Source organism: Protomyctophum bolini, assembly GCF_963924005.1.
Source record: "Protomyctophum bolini genome assembly, chromosome: 13".
NCBI lineage: Eukaryota > Metazoa > Chordata > Actinopteri > Myctophiformes > Myctophidae > Protomyctophum > Protomyctophum bolini.
In genome coordinates, this window is record NC_137874.1 from 7,961,785 (window position 1) to 7,982,465 (window position 20,681).

The following is a 20,681-nucleotide window of genomic DNA, read 5'->3' on the forward strand; positions in this document are numbered from 1 at the left end:
TATGATGGTATTTCCAAGGGGTGGAACGGGTTTTACGGGCACCCAGGTGCCACGGCTTCTGATTGGTCTGTGGGCCAACGGGCACCCAGGTGCCACGGCTTGTGATTGGTCTGTGGGCCAACGGGCACCCAGGTGCCACAGCTTCTGATTGGTCTGTGGGCCAACGGGCACCCAGGTGCCACGGCTTCTGATTGGTCTGTGGGCCAACGGGCACCCAGGTGCCACGGCTTCTGATTGGTCTGTGGGCCAACGGGCACCCAGGTGCCACGGCTTGTGATTGGTCTGTGGAACAACGGGCACCCAGGTGCCATGGCTTCTGATTGGTCTGTGGGCCAACGGGCGCCCAGGTGCCATGGCTTCTGATTGGTCTAAGTACATTTACTTAAGTACTACAGTATGATTGCGTACAATTTGGAGGTATTGAGTATTTCCAATTTCCAGTACTTTTTACTCCATTACAATTATTTGAAACTTCAACAAGTTCACAATGCACATTGTGAGCTCGTAGATCAGCTATTTTCAAAATGTGTGCATACATTTGAACCAATACTTTTGCACTTTTACTCAAGTACATTTTTTATTCAGGACTTTTACTTGTAACAAAGTATTTCTATTGTGCAGTATTGATACTTTTACTTTGCCAACGTAGTTGGTGATGTTTGGAACGCCTATATCTAAATGCCGTGGCGGTTGCGCGAAGACCCGCTCTGCAGCACTGTTTAATGCAATTTATTTGTGATTGTGCAAATAATAATAATGAAATGATTGAAGGAAATAACTAGTGTATGGTCTGCTGTTATAGATATACATGCTGTTGACTTTGCCATCAGTAATTCAACCAAAAAATAACAATAACACGCACAAATAAATTGCATTAACCCATTTTGGGCGGGAACCCCTGTTGGTGTTTTAAACATTACGTTATACTTTAGCTATTGAAAAATAGCAGATCTACAAGCTCATAGCGCACCACCGAGTGGCACGCTATGAGCTTGTAGATCTGCTATTTTTGAAAAGTCGTGAAAATGTGCCTCAAATCTTTGTATATATATTCTTTCAGAGTTTCAGTTTTTAACTCAAATCTTTGATTCTGGGGGGTCCCTGGAACAACATATTTTCAGATGGGGGGGTCGGAGGCATATTACATATCATTTTTGGGGTTCTCGACATGAAATATTGAGAACCACTGACATAGAAACATGAGGTTTTTCAGAAAAAAAGACGTTAAGATTTTAAAGAGACATTTCTTTTTCATTTCGATGTCAGGCCAAAATGGGTTGAGCAGTCATGTGCTGCAGAGCGGGTCTTTGCGCAACCGCTCTGGCATTGGAATATTTAAGCCTTAATTTGGAACGCCCAGCTACAACAGGATGTAGCTGGTGACGTTCGGAACGCCAGCTCAAACGGGACGATCGTCGGGCGGAGAAGTGAAGTGAAAAAAAAAGAAGAAAAAAAAGACGCTGAACGAGTCTGGATTCCAGGCTACGAACACGTAACAATAACAGAAGATATTGCAGAAGAAGGAAGAAAAAAAAAAAACAAAAAAAAACGATACATGTTTCTGCCATGTACAGTAAATGTACAAACAACGAGGACCCACAACAAAACAAACAAAGAAAAGAGACAATAGAACAATATGACTAAGACATATTATTATTATTATTATTATTATGGAGCTTCCAGTGGTTTGTTATTGGGGGGGGTGGTTGACCAAGACTGACAGAGATGACACAGATGTCAGAATCGACATCTAAAACGATCTCTGTCAGTCTTGTCCGAGGCTTATAGATTCAGGAGGGGTTTATGGACTGAGTTGGGTCATGGGTGTGTTGAGAGTATAGTGGTGGTGGGTGGGTGGGTGGGGCGGATGAGGTATAGGCTAAGGGGGTGGAGGGTGGTTGGCTTTGTGGGGAGGGGTGTTGGGGTTGGGTTGGGGGGGGAGGGGAGGGGAGAGGTTGGTGACGCAGGGGAGTGTCGGTCGGTCGGTGGTTGAAACGAGATGAGAAACCGAGAGGTTCCAACAAGAAGTAGTATACACACAGGACTCCCTAAAATAAATCAGGTGTTTCGCCTGTGGGGGGGGGGGGGGGGATCGCCCCTTAACACACTTTGTTGTGTGTGTGTGTGTGTGTGTGTGTGTGTGTGTGTGTGTGCCTGATCCGCGTTCTCGTTGCCTTGCCTCGGCCCGTCCTGTCAAGCTAAATTTGAATGTTTGATGAGGGTTTCTGAACCCCAAAAACTATAAGTTTCATATCAATAACATTTACCAAATACATTATATAAACTATACAGTATTTGGAAACCCATTGGTTTCCAACTTAAATGGCATGCTAGTCATCGCTAACCTAGCTGCTACGCCGTCCCCCGGGCTGCGTGAATTCATGTGAAAATGGTTTACCAGTCTATAAGTCAACGCACAAGTGTGTGAGAGTCATATCACTGCCTTGATAATACTTGCCGTCATGCATTTGCTATATAAATAAAAAACATATTATTTCAATACTTTAAAATGGTATACTTACTCAGAGATATATATATATATATATAAGAAAGGCTAGATGGCACAAGGCAGAGTCTGCCAGCAGTTAACTTTTCTGGTACGTTCTGGTGATCAGCTCAAATAAAAATACGTAAAAAAAAATACTGTAGCAAGATGGCCGCCATGTCGGGCACGTTGCTCTCCATTGGCCATCTAGCCTTTACATATCTCTATGGGGAATACTATACTATATTAACCCATTCAGAACGGGAACCCCCTTTTGGTGTCTTCTTTAGCTATTGAAAAATCTACAAGGTCGTATAGTGCGGCACTCGGTGTGCCGCGCGCTATTTTAGAAAAAATCTTGAAAACTTGGCACAAATCTTTGAATATAGGTATATTCTTTCAGAACGAACGTTTTTTTTAACTCAGATATTTGCTTCTGGGGGTGGGGAGGGGGGGCGGGGGGGTCCCCTGAAACAATATATATTTTCAGACGGGGGTCGGGCGGCCAAATACGTACGGAAAAGGTTGAGCGCCGCTGACATAGAAACATAGTATAGAAAACTGTTTTATAAGAGATTTTCAAAATGTCGACCGACGTCAGGTCTAAATGGGTCTAAAACAGGCAGGTCTCGACAGGCTGGCTGCACGGCCCATGCGTTGGGGGGGAGGGGGGGGGGGGGGGGGGGTCGAAGCACCTGTTTTTTTTTTTATAGAGAGTCCCAGGAGTACACGTCGTTCATACTGGACAAACGTTCCATGGACGGACGCCGTTTCTTCATATCTCTGCTGCTCTACTATTATTATTCCAGTTCATTGTTCTTTTTCCGACCGGTCCCTGAGGCTCTCGGTCCCCGCCTGTGTTTTACCTACCGCTTGCGGCCAAGGGGGGCTGCTGCGTCCGCGCGGGGCGCGGGGTGCGAAGGGGGGACATGCTGCCGCCGCCGCCACCGCCCCGCGTTTTGGGGCGAGGAGAAGAACTGGGGTCACTGCCGGGGTCACTGGTGGTGGGGCTGTGCTGCTGCCGCAAGAAGGGACTGTCCAAGCGTCCTGGTGTGTGTGTGTGTGTGTGTGTGTGTGTGTGTGTGTGGACAAGAGACGGACGGATGGAAGGGGGCCCCCGAGGACGACACAAACACACACACACACACACACACACATGGATATGTACATGTACACGCGCACACACAGACACACACACACACACGCACACACACACACACACACACACACAGGCAGATGTGGACGTAGGAAGAGACGAACGAGAAGAAGGGAGGACGGATAAGAAAGAAACGGACGGACAGACGGACAGAAGACAGAAAGAGCAGAAGGAAAATAGCAGAGGTCGTCAAGGCAAGGACGATTGACCCCAGCCCCCCCCCCCCCCCCCCCAGAGGGAAGTGAGCCGTCCCATAGAAGAAGAAGGCCAGTAATGAATGAGTCAGAAAGAATGGCAGAATGTTCCAGAAAGCAGAACAACGACGACAAACATGACAAAATTAAAGACGAATGAGGTGAATGGAGTGGTGGACGGATGAAAGGACGTGAAATAATTAGAAAAGGATATGGATGGCGATGGTGACAAAGACCACAACAGATGGACATTGTGAGAAAGGAAAAAAAAGACAGAACCCCCCCCCCCCCCCCCCCCCCCCAGCAGGATGGAAAGAAAGAAAGAAAGAAAGAAAGAAAGAAAGAAAGAAAGAAAGAAAGAAAGGGTAAAATACTGGTTAGCGTGATATGCAGACAGAGCATGCAGAGTCAGCAGAAATATGAGAGCTTTGTTAGCTTGAAGTCTCAGCACTTTATTCTATACTATAGGTATCGTTTCTGTTACGTGTGGTGGATGCAAAACAAACTGCCACCGCCTTTTGTTACAAACAAGCAAAAAAACTGTTACAGTGTTTCTATAGTCCCAAGTTCATGTTAAGTCCACGTGGACAAAAGGTATACAGCTGGAGGGGGAGGCTTTTGGCTGCGCTATAGCCTGTTGGCTTGCTGAGGTCCGCAAAGCTAAGGAATGACCGGGAGAGAGAGTGTCTACGTCAGGGCCTTGCACGCACGCACGCGCACAGACACACACACACACACACACACACACACACACACACACACACACACAGTGACACACACACAACGCTTGCAGGGTTGAGGTTGGACCCACAGAGGCTTGTTAATCTTGAATGGTTGGCCTTAAGAGTTGCTGGGGTGTCAGTCCGTTTTTTTGTCACCGTTTGTGACATTGTGCTCTGCATGTACCCATGCTACTACTGGCAGTGAGCACAGTGGCGTGCACAGATGGACACTAGGGGGTGCCCTTGCCCTCTGGACAGCAATATGCGCCCTTTTGTTGTACATGTGTACAGTATTTGGACCATGGTGACATTGATCAAGTACTGATTAAACCATTTTGACCTGAGATCAGATTCTAAAAATGTCTTCTACATCCTGACAGTTTTCTGAAAAAGCTATGCTTCTGTGTCAGTCGTTTTTTCGTTTTTTCAAAAATAGCAGACCTACAAGCTCGTAGCGCGCCACAGAGTGGCGAGCTACGAGCTTGTATAGGTCTGCTATTTTTGTGGCACAAATCTATGAATATATATTCTTTCAGAGTGAACGTTTTTAACTAAAAATCTTTGCTTCTGGGGAGGTCCCTGGAACAACATATTTACAGATGGGGGTCGGCATGCAGCTAATTTCATATAATCTTGGGGGTCCTTGACCTGAAAATGTTTGAGAACGACTGACATAGAAACATAAGTTTTTCAGAAAACTGTCATGATTTAGATTAAGATTTGTAACACAGCAGCCGAGAGAGAGAGTAGTAATGTGTTTTCAGCATCACTCTGAATTCAACTTCAATGTGGTTTTCAAAAAGTCGATTTGAAACAACAGAAGCCACAAAAACCCTGAAGCTAAAAAAGTAAGACAAAAAAAAAAACAAGCTGTGAACCGAAGAGTTTATGTTTGAGACTGGAGCACCAAAAATAATCACCTGTATCGGCCACATTTGCACATGCAAGGAATTAGACACGGTGGATTGCTGTACGTCTCCAAATCAAAGTAGGAGATTAAAAATATATATTATACTGCAATTACGTATATAGAAATGAGATGTACACAGCAGGTTCTCTATAACCGCACTGACTGGCAAATGTAGTTGCCAGTAATTGATGGATACTGTAAGCAGAGCATCATAATAGACACTCCTTTAGGCCTTCTGTAACAGAGCCAGGTTGGAGGGTATAACTGAATAGTGGATATCAGTCTAGATAAGCAAATTACAATCTAATCATTGCTTTCCAGCAGACCCACCGCAACGACTGGAAACTAACATAACGTCAGAGGAGCAGTGGTCTATAGTCTAGAGTCTATGGGCTTTTTAATGTTTGCTTAGAGCACTTTGGACATGACGTCATGTGGCAGCCGAGTCTATTGACTTTTGATGTTTGCTTAGAGCACTTTGAAGAGAAAAGCAATGGCTCGCAAACTCACTTCGTCATGCTCCAAGTATTTATTCAAAATCCAATACCGGTCGAAACGTTGTAAATAATCGGAGCGTTACAAAAGTGAGCTGCGAGCCTTTTGCTTTTCCGTTTGGCTCAGCGCCGCAAGATCGTGAGGACGTGCGCCCGTTTTATTTTATTCCGCTCGGAGCACTTTAACCAACATTTACCGGGCTGCTTAGCCCATTCTGACCTGAGATCAGATTCATACGAGGTTTCTACTGGCCACACACTGGTCTGATGATCAACCCATTCTGACCTGAGATCAGATTCTAAAAATGTCAGTCGTTCTTTCGATTTTTCAAAAATAGCAGACCTACTTGTAGATCTGCTATTTTTCAATAGCTAAAGCATGGCATGATGCCAACACCAAAATGGGTTCCCGTTCAGAATGTCTTAGAGCACTTTAACCCATTCTGACCGGGAACCCATTTCGGTGTTAGCATCATGTTATGCTTTAGCTATTGAAAAATAGCAGATCTACAAGCTCGTAGCGCGCCACCGAGTGGCGCGCTACGAGCTTGTAGGTCTGCTACTTTTGAAAAATCGAAGAACGACTGACATTTTTAGAATCTGATCTCAGGTCAGAATGGGGTTAATCAGACCAGTGTGTGTCCAGTGGAAACCTCGTATGAATCTGATCTCAGGTCAGAATGGGTTAACAAACAACGCTGTCATTTTGTTTCGCGTCGCTAACAGCTAACCATTTAGCATAACAATAAGCTGCCCCGCAGACAGTAGTTGGGTTTTATTCTTCTTCCCGAGGAGCAGCAAGAGGACGTGAGTTACAGATTAACCCATTCTGACCTGAGATCAGATTCATACGAGGTTTCCACTGGACACACACTGGTCTGATGAACCCATTCTGACCTGAGATCAGATTCTAAAAATGTCAGTCGTTCTTCGAATTTTTCAAAAATAGCAGACCTACAAGCTCGTATCGCGCCACTCGGTGGCGCGATATGAGCTTGTAGATCTGCTATTTTTAAATAGGTAAAGCATAACATGATGCTAACACCAAAATGGGTGCCCGGTCAGAATGGGTTAAATCACACTGGAGCTCTCATTACAGTAGTATATCCACCACAGTGCATGTCAACCTGCTCTGCATGGAAGAGATCAGACTCTCCACTATGGGTCCCTGCTTATATACTTTGTTACATCTCCTGCCCCTGGGGCACGTTCATTTAATTATGTCCTGTTCTGAGAGCTTTAACCCATTCTGACCCGAGATCAGATTCATACGAGGTTTCCACTGGACACACACACACACTGGTCTGATTAACCCATTCTGACCTGAGATCAGATTCTAAAAAAATGTCAGTCGCTCTTCGGATTTTTCAAAAATAACAGACCTACAAGCTCATAGCGCGCCACTCGGTGGCGCGCTATGAGCTTGTAGATCTGCTGTTTTTCAATAGCTAAAGCGTGACATGATGCCAACGCCAAAATGGGTTCCCGTTCAGGATGGGTTAATGCATCTTCTAGGTTTCCTGTGTATCTCTGCGTCTGCTCCGCTGTGTGCGCGCGCGCGGCACGTGTTGTGCCTTTTGTTTTTGGCCAAATAATATCCCTATGGTGGTGGGAGACAAACTAAAGGCTCGAACATGAGCTTGATCGTGCGCGTGCCGTGCGATCAAGTATATTTACGAGTATATGTACTGTATATGTCCTATACACTATGAAATCAATGTATCAATGTATACAGTATGGATGTCATAAACAGCACATGTACAGTATGTCAGACAAAATGAATGTGACAAATATAGTGATTTAGATGAACCCAAAGACCACATACGTACACCCCCCCCCCCCCTCTATAGTTACTAAGTTCTCTGGTTTTTTACTTGGTCTAGTTCAGTTCTCTGGTTTTTTACTTGGTCTAGTTCAGTTGTCTGGTTTTTGACTTGGTCTAGTTCAGTTCTCTGGTTTTTTACTTGGTCTAGTTCAGTTCTCTGGTTTTTGACTTGGTCTAGTTCAGTTCTCTGGTTTTTTACTTGGTCTAGTTCAGTTGTCTGGTTTTTTACTTGGTCTAGTTCAGTTGTCTGGTTTTTGACTTGGTCTAGTTCAGTTGTCTGGTTTTTGACTTGGTCTAGTTCAGTTCTCTGGTTTTTGACTTGGTCTAGTTCAGTTGTCTGGTTTTTGACTTGGTCTAGTTACTCTAGCTAGTTGAAAAGATCACCAAGTCTTCCTCATCGTGATCATTGCTATTATCACCGTGAGGAAGGCATTAAAATGTATATATATATATATATATATTTTTTTTTTGGTGGTTGCTGCTGCTCATCGTCAATAGATAAGAGATCCTTCAAGTGACGGGAAGGAACTATATCGTTCATTTTAGTGTCAGTATAATCTTTGTTCAGTTCACAAAAAGAAATAAAGAAAAGAAGAAGAAAAAAACGATTGGTTCCAATGATTCGTTCACCTTTCAGTTTCTTCCGGTTCTGACCCTCCTCGTAGTTCAGGAAATTGAACGACTCGAGGAACAAGAACTTCCGAGGAAGTGACCTTTTTTTGGCCAGACCGGGGAAACTTAGATGAACGGATCGACCGTTCTAAACCCCACACTACTTGGGTGAACGGATCGACCGTTCTGAACCCCACACTACTTGGGTGAATGGATCGACCGTTCTAAACCCCACACTACTTGGGTGAACGGATCGACCGTTCTAAACCCCACACTACTTGGGTGAACGGATCGACCGTTCTAAACCCCACACTACTTGGGTGAACGGATCGACCGCTCTGAACCCCACACTACTTGGGTGAACGGATCGACCGCTCTGAACCCCACACTACTTGGGTGAACGGATCGACCGTTCTGAACCCCACACTACTTGGGTGAACGGATCGACCATTCTAAACCCCACACTACTTGGGTGAACGGATCGACCATTCTAAACCCCACACTACTTGGGTGAACGGATCGACCGTTCTAAACCCCACACTACTTGGGTGAACGGATCGACCGTTCTGAACCCCACACTACTTGGGTGAACGGATCGACCATTCTAAACCCCACACTACTTGGGTGAACGGATCGACCATTCTAAACCCCACACTACTTGGGTGAACGGATCGACCGTTCTAAACCCCACACTACTTGGGTGAACGGATCGACCATTCTAAACCCCACACTACTTGGGTGAACGGATCGACCGTTCTAAACCCCACACTACTTGGGTGAACGGATCGACCGTTCTGAACCCCACACTACTTGGGTGAACGGATCGACCATTCTAAACCCCACACTACTTGGGTGAACGGATCGACCATTCTAAACCCCACACTACTTGGGTGAACGGATCGACCGTTCTAAACCCCACACTACTTGGGTGAACGGATCGACCGTTCTGAACCCCACACTACTTGGGTGAACGGATCGACCATTCTAAACCCCACACTACTTGGGTGAACGGATCGACCATTCTAAACCCCACACTACTTGGGTGAACGGATCGACCGTTCTGAACCCCACACTACTTGGGTGAACGGATCGACCGTTCTAAACCCCACACTACTTGGGTGAACGGATCGACCGTTCTAAACCCCACACTACTTGGGTGAACGGATCGACCGCTCTGAACCCCACACTACTTGGGTGAACGGATCGACCGCTCTGAACCCCACACTACTTGGGTGAACGGATCGACCGTTCTGAACCCCACACTACTTGGGTGAACGGATCGACCATTCTAAACCCCACACTACTTGGGTGAACGGATCGACCATTCTAAACCCCACACTACTACTACTTGTGAGTGCTGATGATCTTTTCAACTGCTTGATTTGTTTCCAGAGCCGTGCCCACGTACGTACGTACGTACGTACGTACCCGATGAGAGAACTGTGTCACATTGCCTTTCTCAGTTGACTCCGCTAATAATAAGTCTTACCGGTCCTGTGTATGGAGACCGGGGAGGTGTCCACGCAGACGGTCATGGCTCTCTCCTTCAGCTTGAAAAACTCACGAGGATTCCCCGACCTCTGGGCTATGATGGCCTTGGCCTCCTGTTCACGCACGCACGCATGCACGCACGCGCACACGCGCACACACACACACACACACACACACACACACACACACACACACACACACACACACAGAGAGAGAGACAAGATGATTTTGTCAACTAAAATGATGACGAATTGTTTTTGTCCAATACCCTTTTTCTCTGGTAAAAAAAACAAATTAAAAACTAAGCCATCATGAGTAAAACTATAGGGCATTCACTTCTGGTGATTTTTTACTAGTTGACTAGTTGCCTATAGTTTACTAGTCGACTATGTAAAGAAATGTATATATATTTATATAAACTGTGTACATTGGTGACTATTATCTATAGCATTCTAGCTGGTCTTGAGGCCTTATCAACTAGTCAATAAATAAAAACTAGACTAAAATGTTAGGGAGGGACTCATAGAGATCATTTCAACGAAGGCATACAAAATACAAAATACATTTTAGTCTACAAAATCAACTGTAGATTTAGTCGACTTAAACCTTACGATATTTAGCCCACTAAAACCGAATGGCTAAAGGTTTCAGATGACTAAAATATGACACATTTTATTCAAAAGACTATAGACAAAAAACTAAATCTAAAATCAAACTCAACACACTGACACACACACACACACACACAATGAGATGAGAGAAGAAGCCTGCAGTGCAAATGCAAATGGCCTCCATATGCAACCCTCTCTCTCTGGGTTATATATCTCCATGGTGACACAGTGCAGTGCCTGTCTGTCCCACTAACCCATGTTGGACTGAGGTCGATAAAAAAAAGGCTTCTAAATCCTAACATTTTTCAGGTGGTGCTCAACCTTTTTCATGTCAAGGACCCCACAGAATTAGCTCTATTGGGCCCCACGGGACCCCCCATCTCAAAACACGTAGTTCCAGGGACCTCCCCCTGAAGCCAATATTTTAGTTAAAAAAAAATGTTCGCTCTGTGAAATATACATTCAAAGATGTGCGCCACATTTTCGCGTATGACATAATTCTTGAAACACCAAAAGGGGTTCCCGTTCAAAATGGGTTAACACAGAACCAGAGCCTGGAGTGTTCTTTTATTTTGCCACGGTGACACACTAACACTGTCTACACTAGCATGAGCGGATATATATATATATATATATATATATATATATATATATATATATATATATATACATATATATATATACGTGCCCTGTGTGTGTATATTATATATATATTAGTGATGCACAATTAATCGGTAGCATGATCGGAAGTGTCCATATCGGCCATAAAAATGCCATAAAATAATACAGATTATTATTTAATCGTTTTTTTTCACCAGCAAAATAAATAATTAAAATCTAATTTTAATTTAATTTGTGTATACTCATCTCATTCAGTGAGTCATTCGGCTGTGAAAACAGACACTTTGGAAAAGAGTATTATGCTATTAATTTATTGATTGATTGAATACTTTATTAACAGGCTTTGGGCCAATTAAACTAGGCTTGTTTTCATTGTGGCCCCGGATCGGAATCGGTCAGAATCGGTAGCACGTCATTGTCAAATGATCGTAAAATCAGATCGGGAGCCAAAAGAAACGCGATCGGGACATCCCTATAGTATCAATATTATATCCATATCATGATATTTTGACTGGATATTTTTTTCTTTTTACGGCTTACGCCTTTTTATTGGTTTTTTTGAAGGGACAGACAGTAGGCTGACAGGAAGCGGGAGAGAGATGGGGGAAGACATGCAGTAAAGGCCGTGTCGGGCTCGGGAGTCGAACCCGCGGTGCCACCGCCTGGGCGATATTGTACTGGATATTGTCTGTGATTTGAGATATTGTACTGTTGTGATGTGGCATAAACGTGTGCTAGCAAATATAAATATCGGTATGAGGACATCCCACCATTCCTGGTGTTGGCCCCGTGTGTGTGTGTGTGTGTGTGTGTGTATATATATATATATATATATACTGTATAGATATATATCTGCGTGATTCATTCACACGCTCTTCATTTGACGTATTCATTGTTTTAGTTTTAGTCTGACTGTTTGACTCACGTCCACCTCGGATTCCTTCTTGTCATTGAGGTCATCACCACTCAGCTCTGTTACCTGAGAGAGAGAGAGAGAGAGAGAGAGAGAGAGGGAGAGGGAGAGGGAGAGAGAGAGAGAGGGAGAGGGAGAGAGAGAGAGAGAGGGAGAGGGAGAGGGAGAGAGAGAGAGAGTTTTCAATATGTAATAACAAAATAAACACTGATCTACGTTTTTAAGGTCTCTAACTCAAACCCTAACCATAACCTATCCCACGGCGCAACGCATGTCGGCACCACCGCGGCGGTTGTTAGCGGCAGTTTACCGGCTACTGCCGAACGGAACGACGACACCCCCGCCGCACCGCCGCGGTTGTTATAGCGGCAGTTTACCGGCTACCGAGATGAAGCGCCAATGGAGTGACAAATCCCACCGGCGGCAGCGTTGTCATCAACAGACTCACTACTAACCTGTATGTGAAAAAAAGGACACTTCCATAAATCTGCCATGAGGGGGCGACAAAACCTCTGGAATCCCCCCACTGAGTGGTGACTATATACTCTGACTCTGACCACCAACTATTACTCTGACTTTAAACACTATACCAATGACTGCACACAGTTCTAATGCACTGTATTATCGTGTCCGGTATCGTCTTGTATTGTCTGTATCCCTGTAGAAAGAGGAAATTATTTAATAATCCTAAAATGATTCCACAGAGGAACTGAACAATGTAAGTATTATTATTACACCCAGCAGTGAGTCCACATACGTTAATGTTGCTTGTGTAAGCGCTCTTAGTTAATACACAGGGCCAGAGCGTGCCTTTTTACACTATTATGCTGTATGGATACGTTTAATTGTATATAGGGAACATATATAAGGCACAATTAAGTCTGCGTTCCAATAAACGGGCCCCGACCCGTTGATTGGAGAGGGCTGGTGTACAGTACGAGCTCTGTTGGAAATGTTATAATCACATTACATTAACTCCTCGTTTGACCCTCACGTGTTTCCTCGGGAAAGAAATAAAAGCCCAGCTATGAAAACCACTGCCTTCCTTCTTTCCGCGGAGGAAGATAGTGATGTCTGTGTGTCTCTCTCTCTCTCGCAGACCAGGGTGACGATTCCTCCACGACACACACACTCTCTCTCTGACGGCACTATAAATACATCAATGATTCTCTTGTGATTTGCTTGAACATCTCTAAAAGTGTGTGTGCATTTTCACAGCATGTTAATTCTAATGATCAATCAATAGTTTCTGTTCCGGCTTCGATCAACGGAACTTTATTAACCCGGCATTTAGGCCTGAGGCCGATTATAAAAACGCCTCCTAAATCCTGACCTAAGTTATTTGAAAAACTTCCAATATTTATATAGCAGCATCACATTTTTCACATTTCTGAATACTGTACATTCTGTACAGAACCCCAAAATGGGTTCCCGGGCCTGAAGGAGTAAAAGCAAACCCCTGTTGGTACTGTACAGTATTCAAAAATTCAAATATAAATTTATATTTGAAGTTTTTCAGAAAACTTCGGTCAGGATTAAGAGGCGTTTTTAAGAATCGGCCTCAGGCCTAAATGGGTTTAATGTTATTAACCCATTCTGGGCGGGAACCCCTTTTGGTGTTTTAAGCATCACGTTATACTTTAGCTATTGAAAAATAGCAGATCTACAAGCCCATAGCGCGCCTCCGAGTGGCACGCTACGAGCTTGCAGGTCTGCTATTTTTTTATAAGTCGTGAAAATGTGGTGCAAATCTTTGAATATATATTTCAGAGCGAACATTTTTAACTAAAGTATTTGCTTCTGGGGGGGTCCCTGGACCAACATATTTGGAGATGGGGGTCCGTGGCCCAATAAAGATAATTCTGGGGGTCCTTGACATGAAAAAGGTTGAGCACCACTGACATAGAAACATGGGTTTTTCCGAAAACTATTAGGGTTTAGAAGCCTCAGTCCAAAATGGTTTAAAGAATTTGGCCCACTTCCAATGTCCTCCCGGGGTGAGCATGTGGACGGTTATTCTTCGGAAACATTTTGAAAGCGCCCCCCGAACAATACTCCAACCAAGGGCCAGTTTTCACATGTGGGAACACTAAAGGTTCCATTCTATTTCATTCTATTGTTAGCTCTTCATTGTCAGGAGGCCGAATCTGACTGAATTATACAGGCTTTGAATGAGACAACGTTTCCTCCAAACTGAAAAGTATAAAAGATGTGCAGTCCTGATAGAAACGCAACTTTGCCTTTTAAACATTTACCAGTCACATCTGGTTTAGATCCACAACAACACGCTGTGCTGGTTTTGGTTCCATCACAGAAAGAACACAAGAAAGAGATGATTGTGGGAGATTCCCTGGAGGGAAGGTTGGATGTTAAAGTAGAGAAAGCAGATCTTTAGAGAAACAGCGTGGGCTCGCTGAAGAGAAGGCAGCAGCTGCCTAGAGTAAATATGATTAAGTAGGAATGGACCTTCAAATGTACAAAATGTTGAAATAGAATTAGCCGTATACTGGAATATGAATTTAAAAAGCGTAATTTGGTTTAGTAGAAATAGCAGTCTGTTGGAACAGAATGATTGTTTTAGTGGAATTGTATAACTTAAAAACACCGAAGGGAAAAGGCAATTTGAGGTGAATTAAACTTTTGAATGTTAAGTGCAATTTAAAGTCCAACGTGCAAATAGAAGCTGTTACTGATGAAACCAAACACATTGGATACAATGTAGGGTTCAGTGTCTTCTTGCCCAAGGACACTTCCACATGTGGACAGGAGGAGCCGGGATTCTAACCCGCCGACCCTGGGATAGGTGGACGACCTGCTCTACCTCCTGAGCCACAGCCGCCCTAAATTCACTAGAGTCCTCAGGTTATTCCCGAGCTTTTAAAAAAACCAGAGGAAGTTAAACGCTATTACATTAAATTACAACATCTCTTGAACGTGAAAGTGGCAGCGTACTGTATATCAGGCAGCTATATCTTTCTCACCTAATATAGGATAGGATGTGTAACATTTTGAATTGAAACAAATATTGTTTTTGCTCTGGTACAATGCTCACAATAACCACATCCACATCAACACATTCCACGCGTTATAGTATAATTGACAAGATACCGTGACTGCCGGGATTGTTTAACCCATTCTGACCTGAGATCAGATTCATACGAGGTTTCCACTGGACACACACTGGTCTGATTAACCCATTCTGACCTGAGATCAGATTCTAAAAATGTCAGTCGTTCTTCGATTTTTCAAAAAATAGCAGACCTACAAGCTCGTAGCGCGCCACTCGGTGGCGCGCTATGAGCTTGTAGATCTGCTATTTTTCAATAGCTAAAGCATAACATGATGCTAACACCAAAATGGGTTCCCGTTCAGAATGGGTTAATTACCTCTGGAGCATAACGCACAAGTATTTGCGCCTTTGATCCATGAAGACCTGCTTGAAAACAGTCCCATGATTTGTTTTAGAGTCACAGACAAAGAGCAAAGTGGGCTAAAATTAAAATCGTCTATACCCCCTCGTTTACTTTGCATTGGACTCAGTTACCCAGAAGCCCTTGCAAGCCGGCGGTTGGTTGATTTCCGGTTACGTCATCATAATGTCCGCGACAATAATAAGCATCTAACACTAGAAGGAGATAACACCAGCAGCGAGCACGCTAATTAAACTGACACATGAATCATTCATCAATCATCGCACACGCACACACGCGCACACTTACTATAGCAGGTTGGTTCCTCTGTCTCTCTTTGGCCTCCTCTTCCTCCAGCATCTTCTTCCTAAGCACATGTGCATTAACACGCTCATTATACATTCATTATGCTCATTATTTATAAACATTAGCTGTACTCAGTACTCTCGAAAACAGCATTGAGCTTCACCCTCATTTACAATACTGTCGAGATCACATATGCACGCGCACGCACACACACACACACACACACACACACACACACACACACACACACACACACACACACACACACACACACACACACACACACACACACACACACACACACACACACACACACACACACACACACACACACACACACACACACACACACACACAAATCAACAATTAATACACATACAGATATAAGTAAGTCAGAAATAGTATACATTGTGAGGTAGGGAGATTTAAGAGCAGGTTATTAATTAAATTGTCCATAGGATCTCGGGGCATTATCTTTTAGCGTGACGCCCGTGAGCTGTATTACATTGTTCCATGAAACTGGAGCAGCATAGCGGAAAGCAGGAAAAGTCCCTGGAAGGCGTCGTCTAACTCAAGAATGCTACTAATGGCCCTGGAGGTCACATGGGAGGACGCGGACCTCTACGGGGGCCCCTCCTGCCGGTCACGGACAACAAGGTCCGTGACCGGCAGGAGAGGCCCCCGGAGAGGTCCGCGACATGGTCATGTTTCACCTCTGTTCTCTGGACTGGTTGACAGTCTTTGGTAGAGTAGCCTCGGAAACCCAGACGTTTTTATTTCCAGGGAGAAAAAAAAAAGTCTGGGTCTGAGTCCACTTCAATTCGGCATAGAGTAGCGCAAACATTGCTCACTCTCTGCTGATTTTCTGATCGTCTGCACCTTTGTTAAATTGACACGCACACACGCACACATGTACACACACACGCTCCTCTCTCTGTCGCTCTAAGTAATTAGTCTCATGTCGCGCAGCTGCGCATAGTTTCTCCCGGCGGATCCTGCCGGGAGCCGCCTATATGCCATAAAAAGCATAGGTGAGTTCCAGGCTATTGGTAGAGCAACTACATCGACAAGTGGTTACTGTATTGTTCCCATGGTGTAACAATTCCTTCGCACAGTCTGCCTTCTCAGTAAAGGGGGCAAACCTTTGGAACATTTTCACGATTATTCAAAAATAGCAGACCGACAAGTTCATAGCTTGTTTAGCTATTTTTCAATAGCTAAATGCTTTAAAACACCAAAAGGGGTTCCCAGCAAAAATGGCTCTTTAGCAGCGGTTCCCCCAACCTTTTCTCTTACCGCGCAACCGCGGCTGACAGCTCACGATACAATGTCTATGCTTGACTCTGACCTGTGCTCCTCTATCTGTCGTTCTCTCTCGCGGTATCTCTTCTCGCGGTCCTCCTGCTCCTTCCGCTCCAGCTCCATCCTCTCCTCCTCGAAGCGCTGACGCTCCTCCGCCAGCTTCTTCTTCTCCTCCTCCTTACGGAGCTCCTCCTCGCGCTGGAGGGGGGGGGGGGAGGGAGAGAGAGAGAGAGAGAGAGAAAGAGAGAGGGCTATTTTTTTTGTCCAATGCAAATCATTAGAAGTTACATTGGCCTAATTGTGTTCTGCATGCATTGAGGTATGTTCCTCTGGACCCAGAGGATTCTCCTACAAAACGTTCTGTCTGTCTGTGTGTCTGTGTCTGTGTCTGTCTGTGTCTGTCTGTCTGTCTGTGTGTCTGTGTCTGTCTGTGTCTGTCTGTCTGTCTGTCTGTGTGTCTGTGTCTGTCTCACTCCGTACCTTGGCTTGTTCCCAGAATTCCTCTCTATTGATTTTCTTCATTTCGGTCTCAGCATTGGTCTTCTCGTACACAGTACCCTGGGGAGAGAGAGAGAGAGAAACAGAGAGAGAGAATATTGTTAGTCAATAGCAAGTCTGCGTGCGTGCGTGCGTGCGTGCCACACACCGAGTGGCGCGCTACGAGCTTGTGTGTCTGCTATGTTTGAAAAACCGTAAAAATGCGGCACAAATCTTTGAATAATTATATTTTCTTTCAGAAGACTTTTCGACGTCAGGCCTAAATGTGTTAAAGCGGTGTGTGTGTGTGTGTACAGTAGAGAGGTAATTTCATCAACCGTTACACAACATCTAACAAGCATCCTGATGACTCAGCACTGTAGCAGCACTGTGTCCTGTCATTGTGCGTGCGTGAGCGTGCGAGCGTGCGTGCGTGTGCGAGACGGAAGACAGACACAGAACTATTGTGTTTGTTAACAATGACTCTCAGTGACACAGCAAACTGCTGTATGTGCGTGTGTGCGTGCATGTGTATGTACCACATTCACCCCTTGTTCGTCCTCTCTCGTCTTCAGGCGGCTGAGCACAGGGCTGGCCACGCCCCCTGCAGTTAAGGTCCCATTGGTCAGGCGTTGGCCAATCGCTGAAGGGTCGATGTCCTCCATACTGCTGGCGTTTATGATTACATCCACTCCCTGAGAGAGAGAGAGAGAGAGAGAGAGAGAGGGGGGGGGGGGATAGTTAGTTGACTGTCATATCTTCTCAGGGAAATTATAGCAGCTGACCAGGGATAATAATAAACTGTATAGTTCATCTTTTAACACAATCAGCGCCGTGTGTACACCTGTGTACACATACTCATTATACAGAATGTCCCATTTCACAAGTTTTCTGAATGTATAAAAGTATACAAATCTATAAAGAGGTTTTAAATAAAGAGTATACAATTACAATTTACAATTTAGGCATTTAGCAGACGCTCTTAATCCAGAGCGACTTACATTAAGCAAGAACAAAAAGCATGGCAATACAATCACATAAAAAGTAGTTATGAAACATGCGTAAGCTAAGAACGTAACAGTGGAATATCTATATAATGAAACTTCACTATACTATACTATACTATACTATAATATTATATACTATACTATACTCAGGGCTGCACATAAGTGGTGCACCAGTGCGCATGCGTCGTCAAAATTAATTATGCGCTGTCAATCAAGCGCCGGGAAGCGCTTCTGCGTACCAACAGCTGGGGCCGCCCAGAATGATTATCATGGCCAGAATACTATAGTAAATTCTGTGGCGAGAGCATTTCCCACTGACTGCCACTCAAAGTACAGTAGCTACTACTGGCCAATCACAGCACGTCTTGCACAAGTGCACTGGCCATTGTGGCCAATCACAGCGCGTCCTTAGTCAAACGACGGAGGATTCCATGCCGCTGCTCATTGCTGGGAGGAGGAGGGCGGTTAACAGGAGGAGGATAGGAGTTTTTACGGGTACAGGTTTTGGGAGGAGTGCAAAGCATTGCGGACTGGCACTGCTGCTGCACAACATGAAGCTTATCAACACGACAACAGCCTGTCCCGACATACTGTCCCTTATTATCGTAAAGTCGGGTATAGTGTACATTGTTTATTTTGCACCGAGGAGCCATGTGTGTCCGACTGTCTTGACTCTGTGTTGACTGTGTATGTACGTCGCCTCGGCTAAAAAAGAAAAGGGAAGCCTGCCGTATATGCTTCGCCGTACGACGTGTCGTATGTTAAACAAATGATCTGATCTGCAAGCTCACAAGTTTGTATTAGAATATGCATATAGGGCTGGAATACACATGGACCTATAGCTGCAATTTGCAACTCTAGATTTTTTTTAAATAATGGGATGAATCTAGAGTTGCAATACTCTCCATTGACTCCCCAGTCCCCTGCACTTATCCAATAGTTATAGTTAAAAGTTATTCATGCATCCCTCTTTTATCCATCCGGCGAGACGGGTCGCCGCATTTTAGGAGCACCAAGTAACTCCTCCAGGTGCTCCTCTGAGTACTAGACCAAAAAAAGGTTGTGTGCAGCCCTGACTATACTATATACTATACACTTATACTATAAAGTGCTATGACTCAGTGTTGTTTTTGTCGACTAATACTATGACGATTTTTTTTCGTCGACTACCTTTTTTTCAGTGACAAAAACGAAATAAAAACTAAGCCATGGCGACTAAAACTACGACTGAATATACTGACAATTTCGTCAACAAATAAAAACTAGACTAAAATGTTAGGAAGGGACTGGTGGACAAGAGATCCAGTAAAGTCATTTTAGACTTGGTTGCATGCTGAAAATAGCAAATCGGCTAAAGTGTCAAATCGGCCATTACGACGGCATCAAGGCCCGCCAAAACACATTTTAGTCGATTAAATCAACTGCAGATGTATAGTCGACTAAAACCAGACTAACACTAAAACATTCTAGGTGACTAAAATGTGACTAAAAACTAAGTGAAAACCATTCAAGAGACTAAAACTAAAATCAAAATGTGGCTGCTAAAAAAAAACACATACAATGCAATTCTAGTGCAGGTCTACGTGACATACTATCAGTCTGTTATTCAAATGCCATCTAAATAGCATAATAGTACAAAGTGTGTATGAACCTGGAAGAAGTCTGCGATGGTCGCGACGTGACTGGCGCACGCACACTTCCTGGCGTCTGGGACGTCCTCTCCGACCTGGAAGCACATCACAGTTGAGGAAGAGTTAACGTTACCTTTTATATCTCATTATCATCATCATCATCATCATTTTTCGACCGCGGTCGAGATCATGGATTTCACACAATGCCTTTCCCGGGTCCTTCATTGCCATATCCCCCCAGTTCCTGCTTACACGTGTCCCCACGCCTAGCGATGACATCAGGGAACGACAGTTTTCTACTTCTAGGTTTCCGGAGAAGAAGGGAAGATACAACCACATCGTCAGCCCTGTATAGCAGTGGCCCCGGGGGGAAAAAACTGTGTTCTTCTGGAATCGGACTCTATAGTGGAGAAACACGTCGGGGGGGAAGGTTGCCGTATATTAGATTAGTCGATGGGTGGCTCTTCCAACACGGATTTGGTGCTCTCATTAGAAGGCGGGTGTGTACTGTAAG

General features: G+C 44.5%; 2 protein-coding genes across 3 annotated transcripts in view; both read right to left on the reverse strand.

Annotated features, from left to right (window-relative positions):
* LOC308327279 (uncharacterized protein) overlaps window positions 1-20,681 on the reverse strand; it is a 551,554-nt gene that overhangs the window by 368,760 nt on the left and 162,113 nt on the right. The window lies entirely within an intron of this gene.
* The window catches only part of dbn1 (drebrin 1), a 124,059-nt gene that overhangs the window by 15,182 nt on the left and 88,196 nt on the right, over window positions 1-20,681 (reverse strand). The window contains exons 4-10 of one of the 2 annotated variants that reach the window (XM_080779586.1): window positions 20,188-20,262; window positions 18,078-18,224; window positions 17,533-17,610; window positions 17,099-17,250; window positions 15,754-15,811; window positions 12,047-12,100; window positions 9,888-10,002 (exon numbers count right to left, since the gene is read on the reverse strand). In XM_080779586.1, the coding sequence (XP_080635712.1) occupies window positions 9,888-10,002; window positions 12,047-12,100; window positions 15,754-15,811; window positions 17,099-17,250; window positions 17,533-17,610; window positions 18,078-18,224; window positions 20,188-20,262 (679 nt within the window). Of the gene's footprint in view, window positions 1-9,887; window positions 10,003-12,046; window positions 12,101-15,753; window positions 15,812-17,098; window positions 17,251-17,532; window positions 17,611-18,068; window positions 18,225-20,187; window positions 20,263-20,681 lie in introns of both variants that reach the window. The other variant, XM_080779585.1, reaches the window with a different exon arrangement.